The sequence below is a fragment of the Tachysurus fulvidraco genome, chromosome 2 (genome assembly GCF_022655615.1).
Source record: "Tachysurus fulvidraco isolate hzauxx_2018 chromosome 2, HZAU_PFXX_2.0, whole genome shotgun sequence".
Lineage (NCBI taxonomy): Eukaryota > Metazoa > Chordata > Actinopteri > Siluriformes > Bagridae > Tachysurus > Tachysurus fulvidraco.
The window spans coordinates 18,046,576-18,061,346 of record NC_062519.1 but is presented as its reverse complement, the minus strand read 5'-3'; the positions used below and the strand labels follow the sequence as shown (position 1 = coordinate 18,061,346).

Genomic DNA, 14,771 nt, shown 5'->3' with positions numbered 1-14,771 from the left:
CCCGCCTCCGCCTTGTGTATGTGGAGTTTGCATGTTCTCCCCGTGCCTCGGGGGTTTCCTCCGGGTACTCCGGTTTCCTGCCCCGGTCCAAAGACATGCATGGTAGGTTGATTGGCATCTCTGGAAAATTGTCCGTAGTGTGTGAGTGTGTGAGAGAATGAGAGTGTGTGTGTGCCCTGTGATGGGTTGGCACTCCGTCCAGGGTGTATCCTGCCTCGATGCCCGATGACGCGTGAGATAGGCACAGGCTCCCCATGACCCGAGAAGTTCGGATAAGCGGTAGAAAAGGAGTGAGAGAGAGAGTGAGAGAGTTTTATACCACCAGCTCCAGATGAGTTATGACTTTATATTTATTACCACACGCCATCTTTAAAGGTCTGATTTCTGTAGTGCCTCGTTTACATACAGTAGACAGAAATCAGTGTATCATTATGTCTACCATGGGGTTCTACAGCTGTGAGACAGTGAAGTCAGACAGCTTCCCCTGCAGAGCAGACCGGAATGGTACAAGCCAACATTGCACTCTAGGGGCAGCAGGAATTCTGTAGTCCGTAGCCGAGCTCCTGTAACGAGACACGTTAATGAAGTTTAGCTTCAGAACAGCAATAAGAGTGTAGTTTAAATGAAGCATTGCATGTACTTACAAGTGTGCCAACACCTCCTCATCCTTGATATTAATCTTGGATCCTGGTAACTCCATATACTGAAGTTCAGTTTTTCCTTGAATATTACAGATAAATGATTAATGCAATTAGTACAGGAGGAGGAGGTCTGATGTCATTCACGGTCTAGTGACGCTGTTTTGTTCAACAACAAATCTGCACTATTTGTACTGTTCTCTTTCCTTCTACAATAGGTTGTGAGTTCGATCCCAGGTCTGTTAAGATGCCACTGTTGGGCCCTTGAGCAAGGCCCTTAATCCTCAATTGCTCAGTTGCATAAATATGAAATAATGTAAGTCGCTCTGGATATAAGGGCGTCTGCCAAATGCTGTACATGTAGATGTTCTTACCCAGAATGCCCCGTGTCGTATCGTTTCTCGGTTGTTGACGGACAGAAGGCCACAGAAGAAGCTCCTCGTCTTTCTTGTGGAGGAGAAAAACCACACGCACGGATCCCATGGTGACGTCTAATTCGTCGTCCCTCAGAAATATTGACACGCTGTGGAGGCAAATTCACTCTGTTCATGTACTGTTTTTTGTCCCATGCGACGTGCACGGCCAGTTCACACTAAGGTCCCTGTGACATAATCAACTCCAAACTTTTGGCACCCTACATACAGTATGTATGTATATATATATATATATATATATATATATATATATATATATATATATATATATATGTATACTGTACATTACATGTTTTCCCCACAGCTACAACTCTCTCTAATCTAAACACCTTTGGCTTTTAACACCGCAGAAGAATCTTTACCTGTCTGACTCGAGTCTGTCAGCTGCCGGTTGCCCCCATTGAAGCTTCACAGAGGTCTCTCCATCAGAATAGACACTTTCGGTAGGGCTCACGAGAAGCTTCGCCGTTTTGTAACGTATAACGATCAGCTGGAAACCTTTCTCTGAGAGTTGACCGTTCATAGAGAAATCTGGAGAGAGAGAGAGAGAGAGAGAGAGAGAGAGAGCGAAGCAGTTAGCAGGTTTAATAAGAGTTTACTGTTCGTTCACAGTAATTGTTCACAGGTTTGTGAGCCTTCTGTATCATCTGGACAATTCAAACTATCACGTACGACTAGGATCGACAATAAACAGTTCAATTAGGATTCACAATGATGTCAGTCTTTACCTGACGAGGTGTCAGAAAGGAGCCTGAGGTTATGACCTACAGGTGCGTCGTAACAGATCGGTTTTGGCTGCGCAGAGATCAGGAACCTCAGACCACTCGCTGTGAGAGAACAAGATTAGAGAAGAGCGACGATGTGCTGCACACTGAGTAGGAAACGTTCTAGATGTAGATGTCTGAATGGCCGTGACTCCGAAACCACATACGTACCTGACATACGTGACTGAAGTGTGAGTCCTCTTGCTCGAGGGTGAGAGTCTTCTATTTTGTATTTTTGAAGGAAAGAGGTGTTATTGAGGTATAAATGACAACAAAATGTAAGACATAGAGTTCAATTGATTTCATGTAAACAGATGAGTGTTTATACTCTTTATATACATTGAGGAACTGGACGTCTTAACTTTTGAGATTTTTTTTGTCACTCCTAGTCATGCAGTTTTTATATTATTATTATTATTATTATTATTATTATTATTATTATTATTATTATTATTATTATTATTATTTATTTTTATATTATTTATTTATTATTATTTATATTATTTATATTATTTATTTTTATTTATTGTTTATTTTAATGATTTACTTATTTTATTTTAACAGCTGTGTATCTGATGAATTTTTATGTATTTGCTTGTTGCCTGTCACTTAAATGAACTTGGGTTTAATCCAAATGTAAATGATTAAATGAATAAAATCATACAGCTACATTGTGAGTTGCATTGACCAGCGACCCGCTGTATATACAGTAGTTAGCTGTGGTCAGTCATTAGTTTTAAGACGACATCCTCCATATTCACATAGTGATTATACTACAGGTTTTTGTGTTCGTTTTGAGACGACGATGCCATCGTCTCTCATGGGGCTGATACTGAATCCTAGACCACTCGCTGTGTGAGAACGAGATTAGAGAAGAGCGACGATGTGCTGCACACTGAGTAGGAAACGTTCTAGATGTAGATGTCTGAATGGCCGTGACTCTGAAACCACATACGTACCTGACATACGTGACTGAAGTGTGAGTCCTCTTGCTCGAGGGTCAGAGTCTTCTATTTTGTATTTTTGAAGGAAAGAGGTGTTATTGAGGTATAAATGACAACAAAATGTAAGACATAGAGTTCAATTGATTTCATGTAAACAGATGAGTGTTTACACTCTTTATATACCTTGAGGAACTGGACGTCTTAACTTTTGAGATTTTTTTTGTCACTCCTAGTCATGCAGTTTTTATATTATTATTATTATTATTATTATTATTATTATTATTATTATTATTATTATTATTATTATTATTATTATTATTATGAATTTTATATTATTTATTATTATTATTATTATTTTATTATTATTTATTATTCATTTTTATTGTTTATTTTTATGATTTATTTATTTTATTTTAACAGCTGTGTATCTGACGAATTTTTATGTATTTGCTTGTTGACTGGTCACTTAAATGAACTTGGGTTTAATCCAAATGTAAATGATTAAGTGAATAAAATCATACAGTTACATTGGGAGTTGCATTGACCAACGACCCGCTGTATATACAGTAGTTTTGTCGGTGCTTTAATAGCGAGACTCTCTCAAAATTGTATTTAATGATAAACGATGCGTAACAAGTGGATGAAGGAGATTAACATATCACATAACCTCAGTTTGTCAGACAGATAGGAAGAGAAAACAATCACCGTACCTGCAGATGAATCGTATCCTTGAGCTTTATAACAAGTGAGAAATATTTAATGAGCAATAAGTCTATACTGATTCGGTGTGAAGTCGTAAGAAATGTTCAAATTAAATAGTATATGTGTATATATATAACTGTAAGTGTACGTGTAAAATGTCATACCTGGTTTCTTTACCGAACTCAGAAGTTTGTCGGTTCTAATCAAACGTGTAAAATCGTGAATGGACATTATACTGCTTCTATCTTTTAAATACAGAAAACAGAAAACAAACAACAATATAATGTTTCGTTTTTGTATTGTGAATATTATACACATCAAGTACAGCTGATGGTTTCTTTGTACAGGAATTCGGCCCACCATCAACATGGACGAATAGTGTGTGTGTGTGTGTGTGTGTGTGTGTGTGTGTGTGTGTGTGTGTGTGTGTGTGTGTGTGTGTGTGTGTGTGTGTTGTAGAAAAACAAATCTGTCCAGCGCATTGTAAAAAAAATTGTTTTCACCTTGATGCGATTTAGTAACTCAACACCTTTTAGAACTGGTTTTATCTATTGAGCTAAAGTAGGACGTGCATAAAGCCGTCTGAGAACATTGTTGTGTGAAGTGAGGAAAGTTTATCCTCCATTTACATAACGTATGAATTTGAAACCTGTCGCAACCAAATGGCGTTTAGTTTCAAGCAAAATTCCACAAAGCAATAATTACAGCGAGACAATAGCTTCATAGATAGTAAAATAGTCTTCGGTTTCATGCAGCAGAGCCCCAGCAGAGTAACTCCAGGCTTTAATCCCTTTATGGATCTATTTATTCAGTATCTGTTGTGTTTAGCTGTGGTACTGAAGTGTCTGTGGTACTTCTTTGGTTTGAGATGTTTTCTAATGCAGTGAAATTTATACACGTGAAAGTTTAGCTTTAGTGTAAAAATGTCTATTTATTAAAAAAAGCTAAAAGTTTTTCTAACCTGTTTGCAGTTGTGGAGAGTGTGCCATGTTGGAGTGGTGTTGGCTCTTTAGGAGATTTATGATGCTCTTCTGACGTGGGGGTGTCTCTGCACCTTCCTTGGGTTTGTGGGCGACTTGTGTCTCCTCTTCCTGTGGCTTAGTGACCACCATGGAGGTGAGCGGAGTCACAAATTCATATTTCAGAGAAAGATCCAGAGCTTTTTTCTTGGCTGCTTCTTTCTCGTGTCCTGTGAGGGCCACTCTAACACACACAAAAGCACTCGGTAAATCCACCATATTGTTTCTTTATGTAAAGCTGTAGACAGGGTGAACACTCGGTGTGTAGTTTATAGATGGAAGCGCGGCGGTATAGATGGCAGTAGCAAGCAGCGGCCGCTCAGGATTCGATATCTTTGACCACACTGTCTTACATTTCAGTCGTTTGCTCTTTACATAACATCAGGGACCTGCTGCTATGACACAGTGTTCATTCTAGTATTACTGCGTTCTTAGTATTACTGCACACAATATTGTAGAACATACAGCATTTACGCTGCACTGTTTCTGTTTTTTGTCTTTTGTGTATTGTCTTGTAATGTTTTGTCCTGCACTGTCTTGTCTGTCTTGTTTGTCTTGTCCTGCACTGTCCTGTCTGTCTTGTTTGTCTTGTCCTGCACTGTCCTGTCTGTCTTGTTTGTCTTGTCGTGTCTGTCTTGTTTGTCTTGTCCTGCACTGTCCTGTCTGTCTTGTTTGTCTTGTCCAGCACTGTCTTGTTTGTCTTGTCCTGCACTGTCCTGTCTGTCTTGTTTGTCTTGTCGTGTCTGTCTTGTTTGTCTTGTCCTGCACTGTCCTGTCTGTCTTGTTTGTCTTGTCCAGCACTGTCTTGTTTGTCTTGTCCTGCACTGTCCTGTCTGTCTTGTTTGTCTTGTCCTGCACTGTCCTGTCTGTCTTGTTTGTCTTGTTCTGCACTGTCATATCTGTCTTGTTTGTCTTGTCCTGCACTGTCCTGTCTGTCTTGTTTGTCTTGTCCTGCACTGTCTTGTTTGTCTTGTCCTGCATTGTCCTGTCTGTCTTGTTTGTCTTGTCCTGCACTGTCCTGTCTGTCTTGTCCTGCACTGTTTGCACCAGGTTGCACAGTTGCACTTTATGTCGCTAAGACATACTAAGTCCTTATAGCTCTGTCTTTGTTCTATGTAGCACCACAATCCTGGAGAAACGTTGTCTCATCTCACTGTGTACTGCAACAGTTATATATGTTTGTAATGACAATAAAAGCTTCTTGACTCTTGACTTTTCTCACTCTTTCTCCAGGAGCTGTTTCACTGTAAGATGAGCCCACAGTCTCTGGATGACGTTTTCATGTTGCGGTAAAACATCAATGAGGTCTTTTGCCGACGTGGAGTCCTGGTACGTGACATTTGTGTTTTTCTGAAAATCACAGGAAAGAACAGGAAACACTTTCATTTGCAGTGCAGCTCAACAGAGCACAAGTAGGGGAAGGCTTACAGCATTGGGCTATGATTTCCAAATGACAAATAAGAAACAGATTGAGAGGGAAGTGGAATTGAAGAGCAGATCTGTAGTCATGGTAGCAGTGATGATCTTACTGAGATTGCGATGACTTCGGTTTGTAAAGTTTCCAGGCTGTTGTCTGTGATTTGTCCAGCCACCACGATCTCTGAGCCGTTATAATACTGCCTGAAGCTGGTCTGGGTGAGATTTGCAGCTCCGGGGTATTTCAGTTGGACATCGGTTAAGAGCGGCGTGGCCACTTCCTCATAGAAACCCTGAGCATGAAGGTGTGAAATAGATTTGAATCTTTGCCGAGTGACTGGTGTGTAATGGGATCTTCCTGAAAATAACAAATATGGTGTATCCCACCTGCAGCTGGAGGTCAGCATCTGAGTCCTCGTAGATCCTGCGTGAGACTCCGTCATTTTCCTGCGCCATTTTCTCCAAGAAGTCAAACTTCACGTCAAATCCAAACCCCAGACAGTAAAGTGGAAATTTACCATCAATGGCCTTTTTAACATTGGCCTGAATTCTTTCTGTGTTTGTTTCACCTGTGGGACACAGAGCTGTTAGAACTGACTGACTGCACAATGTCTAAATACTAAAATACAGCACAGTGATTTAATTCAACAGAAGAATCGTGTGTTTTGTGTGTGTGTGTGTGTGTGTGTGTGTGTGTGTGCCTGAAGTGGGGTCTCCATCAGTCAGCAGGATGACGATCGAGGCAGAACCCTGTCGTGGGTGGCTTTTTATCAATTCCACCCCATTTAGTACGACTTGGTTGATGTTTGTGCCTGAGGGGGAAGTGAAAATATTAAATTATTAATTTAATGTAAGTAATTAATCGAGTCTCTTATGACTTGAGCACAATAAAGAATTACAGTCGTATTTCAAACCTGAGCGTAAAACAAACATTTTTTTTACTCAAAACTAATTTAACTTCACTCATACCATATTTTGTGTGTAAAATGAATACGAATGAACAGAGATGAAGTCCTTTAGCAGCTTGAAGATTTAATTATTCCCGATAATGTTAATTGAATAATCGACCTTCACCTTTCTGAGAAACCAAGAGTTTGTTTGTGCACTTTTTTACCTCCCTGAGCTTTAATTGCCCCCACAAAGGACTTTGCCTTCTCCAGATTTTCCTCCGTAGCTTGGAGGAGTTCAGGGTTCCAGACATGTACAGTACTGTCAAAGGTGATCAGGCCAAAGTAGTCGTCTTCAGCCAGATCTCCCAAAATCTTCAGCATCGCCAGACGAGTCTGACACAAAAAAGGTAGAAATAAAAAACAGACCAAGACCTTTGGCCGGTGTGTGTGCAGCTACCGAGTCAGCACGCTGTAGCGTTCCGTCACTAACCGATTATTTTAGGATTTGTTCAGCGCTCTACGTGTTCACTGAAACGGCAGCTAGAGCAGGAACTCGCTTAGGTCACATCAGTAGACCGCACATAACACACTCCTGTCTTTGGTTTATGGTGAGTGTTTCAGCTTTCGTCTCCTCTGAACCTATTTACTACGTTAAATCACTGGGAGTTTCTGACCTGCACCTAATGAGACTATTTACATGCTGTACCATTTACGTGTGACAAAGACAGCATCATTCTGCATTATAAAACGTTAAAAACATATATTTTGTAGTGAACGATTATTATTATTACTAATAACTTAATTTATTTCCTTAAAAACGTTATCGTCTACCTGATGAATTTTCTTGCCTCGCATGGAGCCGCTTTGGTCGATGAGAAACACCACATTTTTGGGGATTTGCTGAACATCTGTAGGTGCAAAGTAGTGGACAAAATAGCTGTTCAGTGCCTAGAAAGGGACAAAGACAAAGGAACAGGTTACAAACACAGTGCTTTACATTTATATTCACATCACAGTCACAATGTGATGTCACAAGAAAGCATCATCATTTATTATTATTATTATTAAGGTTCTGATTAAGATTCTGATTATGTTTTAAACCTGCAGTTCTCCGTTCTGATTACTTCTCTTCACATCATACTCTATGAACAGGTCTCCATTTAGTCCATTTTCTCCACAGCCTTCACAGTTGGTCTGTTGCTCACGAGTGGGATAAAAGTTCACCCAAGCCTGCAGGTACACACATGGTGCAGGTTCATACGTCAGACGTTCAGTCATGCGTGACAAAATCCGTCTTTATGCTGTAAAGCGGCGGTCTACAATCTTATCCGGAAAGGGCCGGTGTGGGTGCAGGTTTTCATTCCAACCAAGCAGAAGCCACACCTGATTCCACCTGTTTAATCGGCTGTTCTTGGTTTTTAGTAGACATTGGTGTGGCTTCTGCTTGGTTGGAAAGAAAACCTGCGCCCGCAACGGCCCTTTCCGGATAAGAATGAGAGACCACTGCTTTAAAGGACCGGCTCATTTTTGTAGTACAGATTAGATGTTAATTAAAGCATAAATTTAACTTGTCACCTCTTTGGTAGACGCAGACAGAGTACTGATTACAGCACTTGACAGCTCTTGTGTTTTCAGCCCTCTGTTTACCTCCAGGAAGGAAATCCCCGACTGCTCAGTGATATAGACGTCAACCTAGACGAGACACGATCGTACGATCTGATACAAACGTATTGTAGCTATTCTATCATATGTTTATGTTTAGTCAGAGGAAAAGATTATAAAAAGGATCGATCTAATCATCTAAAAAAACGTATTGGATTAAAATGTGTAATATCTTATGTGTTTGTTATAGTCCTAGTTTCAGTCATTTAAACAATGACCTGTTCTTTGCAAGGAGAACCTGTGACCTGCTTTGAACTATTAAAGGTGAAGTGCACGATGTTTGAAAAATGCTTCATAAAACCGAGTCAGGCCGTCAAACAAAACAAACGTGTAGCCAATGAGCAGAAAGGGGCGTGTCTTGTCAATATGCGGCAGAGAGAGTGTTCAGTGCGCATGTCTGACATTAGCCGAATGCGATTGAAACACAGACATGGCGGATACCTACCGTTACCTCTGCCTCGGGTTCTAGGTGTCGAACGTCGTCTTCCGCATGAAACGGAGCTAAACCTTTCACACTACAATACACAGTACTACAAAACACATCTGTATTACCATAGTATTACTCAATGTGTTCATTTATTGATAAAAATATACCCTCTGCCAGCCGCCCCAACAGGTTCCACCATAATAGTTGCCTGGGTTGCGTATGTACAGTATGTGTGGGGCGGAGCTATAAAAACAGGGGTGACACCCATTTGGGTTAGAGGCGTGTTTGTTTTGGTGATTTCAAATGTCAACATTGGCTTTCAAACATCGTGCACCGCTCCTTTAATCATTGCATTCAACACAAATATGGCCACGTAATATTTAATTTAAATCTCAGTTTCAGTCACATGTAGTAAATATAAACTGCCGTACGACGTGATCGTAATTTCAGTCCGAAACATGTTGTAGATGTTCTCTGGCCCTTAGGACTTCACCTTGAAATCTGCCACAGGCTGCATCGGTTGGGCATTGATTTGTAACTTGTATTTGCCAAGCCGTCGCTTTAGCAGCTCTTCGTAGGTGAGATGAAAGGTAACCTTACTGAGAGCCGCCACCGTCACCGAGGTTTTAAACTCCTCCAGCGTCCGTCCTACCGAGCTGAAGCCCACAACGAGGATCGTCATTACCTGTGCTAATTGTTTGCTACTGAGTATTTATGCTAATGCATTAGGATGGTTAGAAACATTTAACATTTAAACGTTTAGTGTGAAATCTAAACCATGCGATCTCAGCGTTCTATAAGAATTATTCTTGTGTCTGTGGTACCTGACGATCCCAGCGCTTTCTCCTCGTGATATGGCTTGACTGTACTGCTGCTGCGCTGCTTCTTTTTGCTTTACAACTCCATCGTACGTCTTTCCCTCGATGATCCTAGTGAAGAGATGTTTAGACACATTTATTTATTGGGCAAGTCGTGGCCTAATGGTTAGAGAGTCTGACTCGTAATCCTAAGGTTGTGGGTTCGAGTCTCGGGCCGGCAATACCACGACTGAGGTGCCCTTGAGCAAGGCACCAAACCCCCCCAACGGCTCCCCGGGCGCCGCAGCATAAATGGCTGCCCACTGCTCCGGGTGTGTGTTCACGGTGTGTGTCTGTGTTCACTGCTGTGTGTGTGTGCATTTACTGCTGTGTGTGTGCACTTTGGATGCGTCAAATGCAGAGAACGAATTCTGAGTATGAGTCACCGTACTTAGCCGTATGTCACGTCACTTTATTGCATACAAGAAACTTTAAGCACAATTAAGGATTCTATGTGCTGAGGAGCCGTGTGTCTTGAGTTTGTTTACTGCTCCTCACACCGTGAGCAGGAACACAAGTCAAACTCCCTGATATTTTGAGTTTAGTTAACCTGCTTTCTGTTATCACTGTGGTGTTGATCTCCAGCCGGTGTTCAGTGAAATCAGCGTTATATCTGAACTGCTCTTTACATGTTGCTCTTACGTGTTGGTGCCGTGCACCATAGCGGATCAGAACATCCGGATAATGTTTTCTTCGTTCCTTTGGAGTGCATGTTGTACTCGTCTGCCTGAATATCCAGTGTGTGTTTCATTTTAACGTTTTCTGAGACATTTCTCAGATATTTTATAGAAGGTTTTTTTCCTCCAATTATTCATTTTATTTAGTTCTTCTGGCTTCATCTGCCAGCGGATTTCAGTGTGTGTGATTTCGGCTTTACCTGTTGGACCTAGGGCTGGGCGATATGGCCTAAAATGAAAATCTCCGAATTGATTTTACACAAAAAAAAAAAACGATTTACGATTTAAGTCGATTTTTCCTGTATATTTATATATTATACACCTGAGACACATTCCAAGGGACTGTCTGCAAAGTGCAAAACCCGAACCCTTTTCACTGTAATACACTGTACTGTCACCAGCTCACACACCACTGTAATACACTGTACTGTCACCAGCTCACACACCACTGTAATACACTGTGCTGTCCCCAGCTCACACACCACTGTAATACACCGTACTGTCCCCAGCTCACACACCACTGTAATACACTGTACTGTCACCAGCTCACACACCACTGTAATACACTGTACTGTCCCCAGCTCACACACCACTGTAATACACTGTACTGTCCCCAGCTCACACACCACTGTAATACACTGTACTGTCACCAGCTCACACACCACTGTAATACACTGTACTGTCCCCAGCTCACACACCACTGTAATACACTGTACTGTCACCAGCTCACACACCACTGTAATACACTGTGCTGTCCCCAGCTCACACACCACTGTAATACACTGTACTGTCCCCAGCTCACACACTGTACTGTCCCCAGCTCATGCACCACTGTAATACACTGTGCTGTCCCCAGATTCAGCTCACACACCACTGTAATACACTGTGCTGTCCCCAGCTCACACACCACTGTAATACACTGTACTGTCACCAGCTCACACACCACTGTAATACACTACTGTCACCAGTTCACACATCACTGTAATACACTGTACTTTCACCAGCTAACACATCACTGTAATACACTGTACTGTCCCCAGCTCACACACCACTGTAATACACTGTACTGTCACTAGCTCACACACCACTGTAATACACTGTGCTGTCCCCAGCTCACACACACTGTAATACACTATACTGTCCCCAGCTCACACACCACTGTAATACACTGTACTGTCACCAGCTCACACACCACTGTAATACACTGTACTGTCCCCAGCTCACACACCACTGTAATACACTGTACTGTCCCCAGATTCAGCTCACACACCACTGTAATACACTGTGCTGTCCCCAGCTCACACACCACTGTAATACACTGTACTGTCCCCAGATTCAGCTCACACACCACTGTAATACACTGTGCTGTCCCCAGCTCACACACCACTGTAATACACTGTACTGTCCCCAGATTCAGCTCACACACCACTGTAATACACTGTGCTGTCCCCAGCTCACACACCACTGTAATACACTGTACTGTCCCCAGCTCACACACTGTGCTGTCCCCAGATTCAGCTCACACATCACTGATGTCCTGATAGTTATACTACAACACAACAGTACAGTGTGTTGCAGTGAAGTTATTGACTGTTTTTTTTTTAGTATTCGCTTTTTGGGTTTTGCACTTTGCAGACGGTCCCTTGGAATCGGTCTCTTTGGTGTTGACACATAGAGACTTATGTATTTTGTCCAACACGGAGGAAAGCTGACATTGAGGAAAATTGGGTTGTAGCTGCCTCTCTACATTACTACGATAAAAAAGAGGTGTAAAGAGTTGTAAATGTTTCTAAGACAGTAGGTTGTTTTTTTTGCCGGTGAGTTTGTGCTGTCGCGGTCTTTTTCATTTCGCTGGGTTACGCAGGGTATTATAACTGCTCAGAGATCGTGGTGGCTGGACAAATCACAGACAACAGCCTGGAAACTTTACAAACCGAAGTCATCGAAATCCTAGTAAGATCACCACTGCTACCATGACTACAGATCTTTCTCCCACTCGACAGCATGCCTCTGTTTAAGGTCCTGCAGTAAATTAGTCGTACTGCTACTGTACCTATTCACACTTTGATTCATCGTGTGTTTAGTAAACACACAAAGTCGTACTGCTACTGTACCAAAACCGAACCAATTCCATATGACTCTTCCCTGCTTGCTGCCATGTTGTTTGTGTATCTCTATGGCAAACGCGCAGGTGGAGGGCTGAGCCCATTCGGAACTATGGAAGCCCAGAGGGGAGTGTCAGCGGATGTTAAAGAGAAAACCGATTTTCTCACATTCGAGTTAATCGATAAAATCGATTTATCGACCCAGCCCTAGTCGGACCTGACTCCGTTTGATGCTTGTGCACTCTGAACCAAACATTTTATACCGCTTCCTGTTCTTTCTAGATAATCATTCTGTAGCGCTTTATGATGTTCACCTCACGCCACTTGTGGAAATCACACCTTCATGTCTGATTACGTTTAAGTGTCGACTTACATCCTGAATTTGGTGATGAAAGCATTTTTTGGTATCTTCACCTGGAAATGAACCTCTTTGGACTCATTGAGGCGGTTCGCCACACGGCTTGTGATGGTCGTGACGGCGTAGCGGCTGTTTACCGTAGAATTGATGTGGAAGCTGTAGATGTCAACATCCCGTGACTGTGTTTAGGGGAAAACAACAAGATTGAGACTTTTTTTTTCAGCTTTTTTTTTTAATGAAAATGACTTCTAGATTATTATCAAATTCTAACAATCGTTTATGTTCAGTCCACTTTTTTGTAGTCACACGAGTACTGTGTTGCTTTTTTTGGCTGTCATACACACTCCGTTCCAGGAACCTCTCCTAAACATACAGTGGACCTTCACCCAACTTTTGCACAACTATTTGTTTTATACACGTGTTTACACAAGCATTATAACAGATTTAATCACAAAACCTTCACTTATTCAGACAAAAACACTTTATGGCTTTAATGAAAGGTCATTTGAGAATTAATATGATAGTGGAAATGACAGCTTTTATTGTTATTCGACGTTATTTACAGGAGTTACTGTAGCTTAAAGATCTGCAGTGTGAAAGTCATTTAAGAAACAAGCAGGTGACCCACGGACCTTGGGCTCAGTTCTTACCTTCTTAACTGGCACTGAGGTGACACAAAGAAGTAAAGATCCAATGAAAGTTAATATGATTGTGGCTCGTGCCATGACGGCCCACACAGCTGTCTACTCTCACAATTACACACACATTTAAACCATCTGGTTACTCCTTCTGCTGGTGGCTCCACACTATTTGTCCTTGTGCCCTAGGGGCAAAAAGCCACAATACTGTTTACTTAACACACGATTAATCAAATCTGTGCTGCTCTTCTGATTCCCAAAGATGAAAAACACTTTCATTTCATAACTTTTCATACTTTTGCTTCTTTATTGACTTTTTTTTGACAACATGATAATTCATTTTAACAGATTGCAGAAAACATCATAACAAACTTGTAGTAAATGTACAGTAAACACACACACACACACACACACACACAAAACAAACACACAAACACAGAAACACACACACATAAACACACACACAAACACACACACATAAACACACACACAAATACACACACACACAAACACACACACAAATACACACACAAACACACACACACACACACAAAACAAACACACAAACACAGAAACACACAAACACACACACACACACACACACACACACACACACACACACACACACACAAATACACACAAACACACACACACACACACACACACACACAAACAAAACAAACACAAACACAGAAACACACAAACACAGAAACACACAAACACACATACACACACACACACACAAAACCACACAAAAACAAACACACATAAACACACACACAAATACATACACACACACACACACAAACACACACACAAATACACACAAACACACACACACACATACAAACACACACACCTTGCATTAAGATGTACCTTCAGATGATTATGATGTGACTCAGTGCCCAGTAGAGTTTTTAGGTGCGGTGAAACATGAATGTTTTTGTTTGAACTGAACAGTGACCGTTTATCTGCTCGATGCATGATGATTATTTAGATTAGGATCTGGTTTTGTCTTGGAGAAGCAACATGGCTGTTCTTGTTAATTGTTTAATGCCGATAAACATGTTTTGTTGACTGTGATGGTGTAGCAGGTAAGTAAGGATAATCAAAAAACCTCTTAAAGGTTGAACACAACTGATCCAAATATCAGGAACAGAAGAAACCAGTTATTCAGTTGTTATTCACGTAAGGTTTTTTATTTTTGGTGATTCAAAACACACACCACCACCACCCCAAC

The 14,771-nt window shown here is 41.3% G+C and overlaps 1 protein-coding gene across 10 annotated transcripts; it reads right to left on the bottom strand.

Annotated features, from left to right (window-relative positions):
* Window positions 1–332: 332 nt before the first annotated feature.
* Window positions 333–13,701, bottom strand: LOC113637044 (inter-alpha-trypsin inhibitor heavy chain H3-like). Of its 10 annotated transcripts, none has more exons than XM_027137451.2 (22): window positions 13,544–13,701; window positions 12,909–13,072; window positions 9,721–9,825; window positions 9,390–9,552; window positions 8,383–8,499; window positions 7,909–8,037; window positions 7,639–7,755; window positions 7,032–7,200; window positions 6,619–6,729; window positions 6,305–6,486; window positions 6,031–6,210; window positions 5,724–5,851; window positions 4,444–4,685; window positions 3,647–3,727; window positions 3,491–3,514; window positions 2,796–2,846; window positions 2,008–2,058; window positions 1,801–1,899; window positions 1,435–1,603; window positions 1,013–1,161; window positions 645–720; window positions 333–563 (listed from the first exon to the last, which is right to left on the bottom strand). In XM_027137451.2, the coding sequence occupies exons 1-22, from the start codon at window positions 13,616–13,618 to the stop codon at window positions 449–451; spliced, it is 2,697 nt and encodes an 898-aa protein (XP_026993252.1). In that variant the 5' UTR covers window positions 13,619–13,701; the 3' UTR covers window positions 333–448. The 10 variants fall into 10 exon arrangements, with proteins under 10 accessions (XP_026993252.1, XP_047661951.1, XP_047661950.1 ...); XM_047805995.1 differs by having other exon boundaries at window positions 2,008–2,055; XM_047805994.1 differs by having other exon boundaries at window positions 2,796–2,843.
* Between the last annotated feature and the right edge of the window lie 1,070 nt (window positions 13,702–14,771).